This window comes from Anneissia japonica, unplaced genomic scaffold (assembly GCF_011630105.1).
Source record: "Anneissia japonica isolate Jap-2015-1 unplaced genomic scaffold, ASM1163010v1 scaffold287858_len863314_cov180, whole genome shotgun sequence".
NCBI classification, from domain to species: Eukaryota; Metazoa; Echinodermata; class Crinoidea; order Comatulida; family Comatulidae; genus Anneissia; species Anneissia japonica.
Genome location: NW_022693771.1, coordinates 563,279 through 565,006, shown reverse-complemented (window position 1 = coordinate 565,006; position 1,728 = coordinate 563,279). Strand labels below are relative to the sequence as shown.

Sequence of the window (1,728 nt, the reverse complement as noted above, 5' to 3'; positions counted from 1 at the left end):
TGTGTGAAATTCATTCTCATACTCATAATCCTATAGAGCAATCGTCATTATCATCGAAATGATGATGATCATCATCAATTAATTTCGTCACCATTAGCAGGGACAGATCCAGGAAAGCTAAGGGAGTCAAAGCCCCCACAAAAAAGGTAATAGAATAAATGTGGACAAGGGGATAGACATTGATTATGGTATTGAATATGAAGCATGATATAGCTATACAAGTTGTAATTTGTACTCATGTTAATGTTATTTTACATTCCACTTAGGCCTACCACACCTCTCCTCAAACTCCGGGATCGGTGTTTCGCACCAAGGAAATTGAATAGACCGAATTAGTCACCAATACAAAGCGGTTATAGTGTCGCAGTCTAAAGAAACATATTATTCTACAATTCAGCAATTTAAGTTTGTTCAATAGTTTAAACATTCCATACAGAAATTGCAACAAAATTATTTGGTGACAGTATTTAAGCTCAATGTGTACCTCTAAATCAACATTATCGCCTTAGTCAGCCTAGCCCCCTAGAAGGCCTCTCAAAACACTTCATATTTTTAGTCAACCTAGACTCATGAATCTATTATCATTCAAAATAATTTATACGTTGTTGCAAAAAGTATCTTCTATGCTACTAGTATCTTTAATACATTTTAGACGATTTGATATACACCACTTTCGACTCCGCTCAATGCATTAACATAAGATTTTGGAGAGGTAAACAACTTTAATACCCACTCGGTGAAAATGTGATGACGTCATATTTGGTGACTAATTCTGTCTATTGCATTGTTCGCATTGCGCATGGCCGCACTGCGCATGCCCCCCCCCCACCCAGACCTTTCTCTGTATGCGCCACTGGTTAGGCCTATCAGACAAGTCGCAATATATATGAGGATGACCTATACTAACAGTAAACAATCGATTACAGCAACAAACTGGGCGTAAGCGATATAGTAATTAGCGTATACAGCTGATTGTGGTATTCGGCCCACATCAATATTGCGTATATTCAAAAGACACCTACTGACAGGCGTGTTGGCACTGCAAATACGTCATGAAAACATGATGAAGACCCTACGATGGGTTGGAATATTCATGTTTTGAACATTCTACTGTGATTTTAGTTGTTATAGATTTAATATATTAGGCCTATAACATTTCATAGTCTCATCATCATAATCTGTTTTCTGCCTACTGACAGGTTCACAGCAGTTAACCTGTCTCTTATACACATCTAGATGTGTATAAGAGACAGCCCTATATCTGTGGTTATACTTGTTAAAAATACACAGTAAAATAATTATTACTATGATTGACTAAAAAGCACATATCAATTATTTGACACGTTTTAATATGGAAATATCGAAATTTACTAAATAAATGTAATGGTATAGAGAAAGCATATATAGAAAAGGTATTATATAAACTTCTCTGCTAATATCTTGTTTTAATATTTTAGTTGAAAGCTATATTATAATAACTAATAAAATAGATCTATACAAAGTAAATAATTCGATATATCTTTTAATTTTTAAGTATTGAATATATATATATATATATATATATCATCTTTGATGATTTATGTATATATATATATATATATACATACATACATACATATACACACACACATATATATATATATATATATACATATATATATATTTATATATATATACATATATATATATATATGTGTGTGTGTGTGTGTGTGTGTGTGTGAAATTCAT

At 32.5% G+C, this 1,728-nt stretch overlaps 1 protein-coding gene across 1 annotated transcript in view; it reads right to left on the bottom strand.

Annotated features, from left to right (window-relative positions):
* Positions 1–26, bottom strand: part of LOC117100928 (neurogenic locus notch homolog protein 1-like) — a 44,205-nt gene extending 44,179 nt beyond the window's left edge. The window contains exon 1 of the mRNA XM_033240772.1: positions 23–26. Within this exon, the coding sequence (XP_033096663.1) occupies positions 23–26 (4 nt within the window). The remainder of the gene's footprint in view (positions 1–22) is intronic.
* Positions 27–1,728: the final 1,702 nt, after the last annotated feature.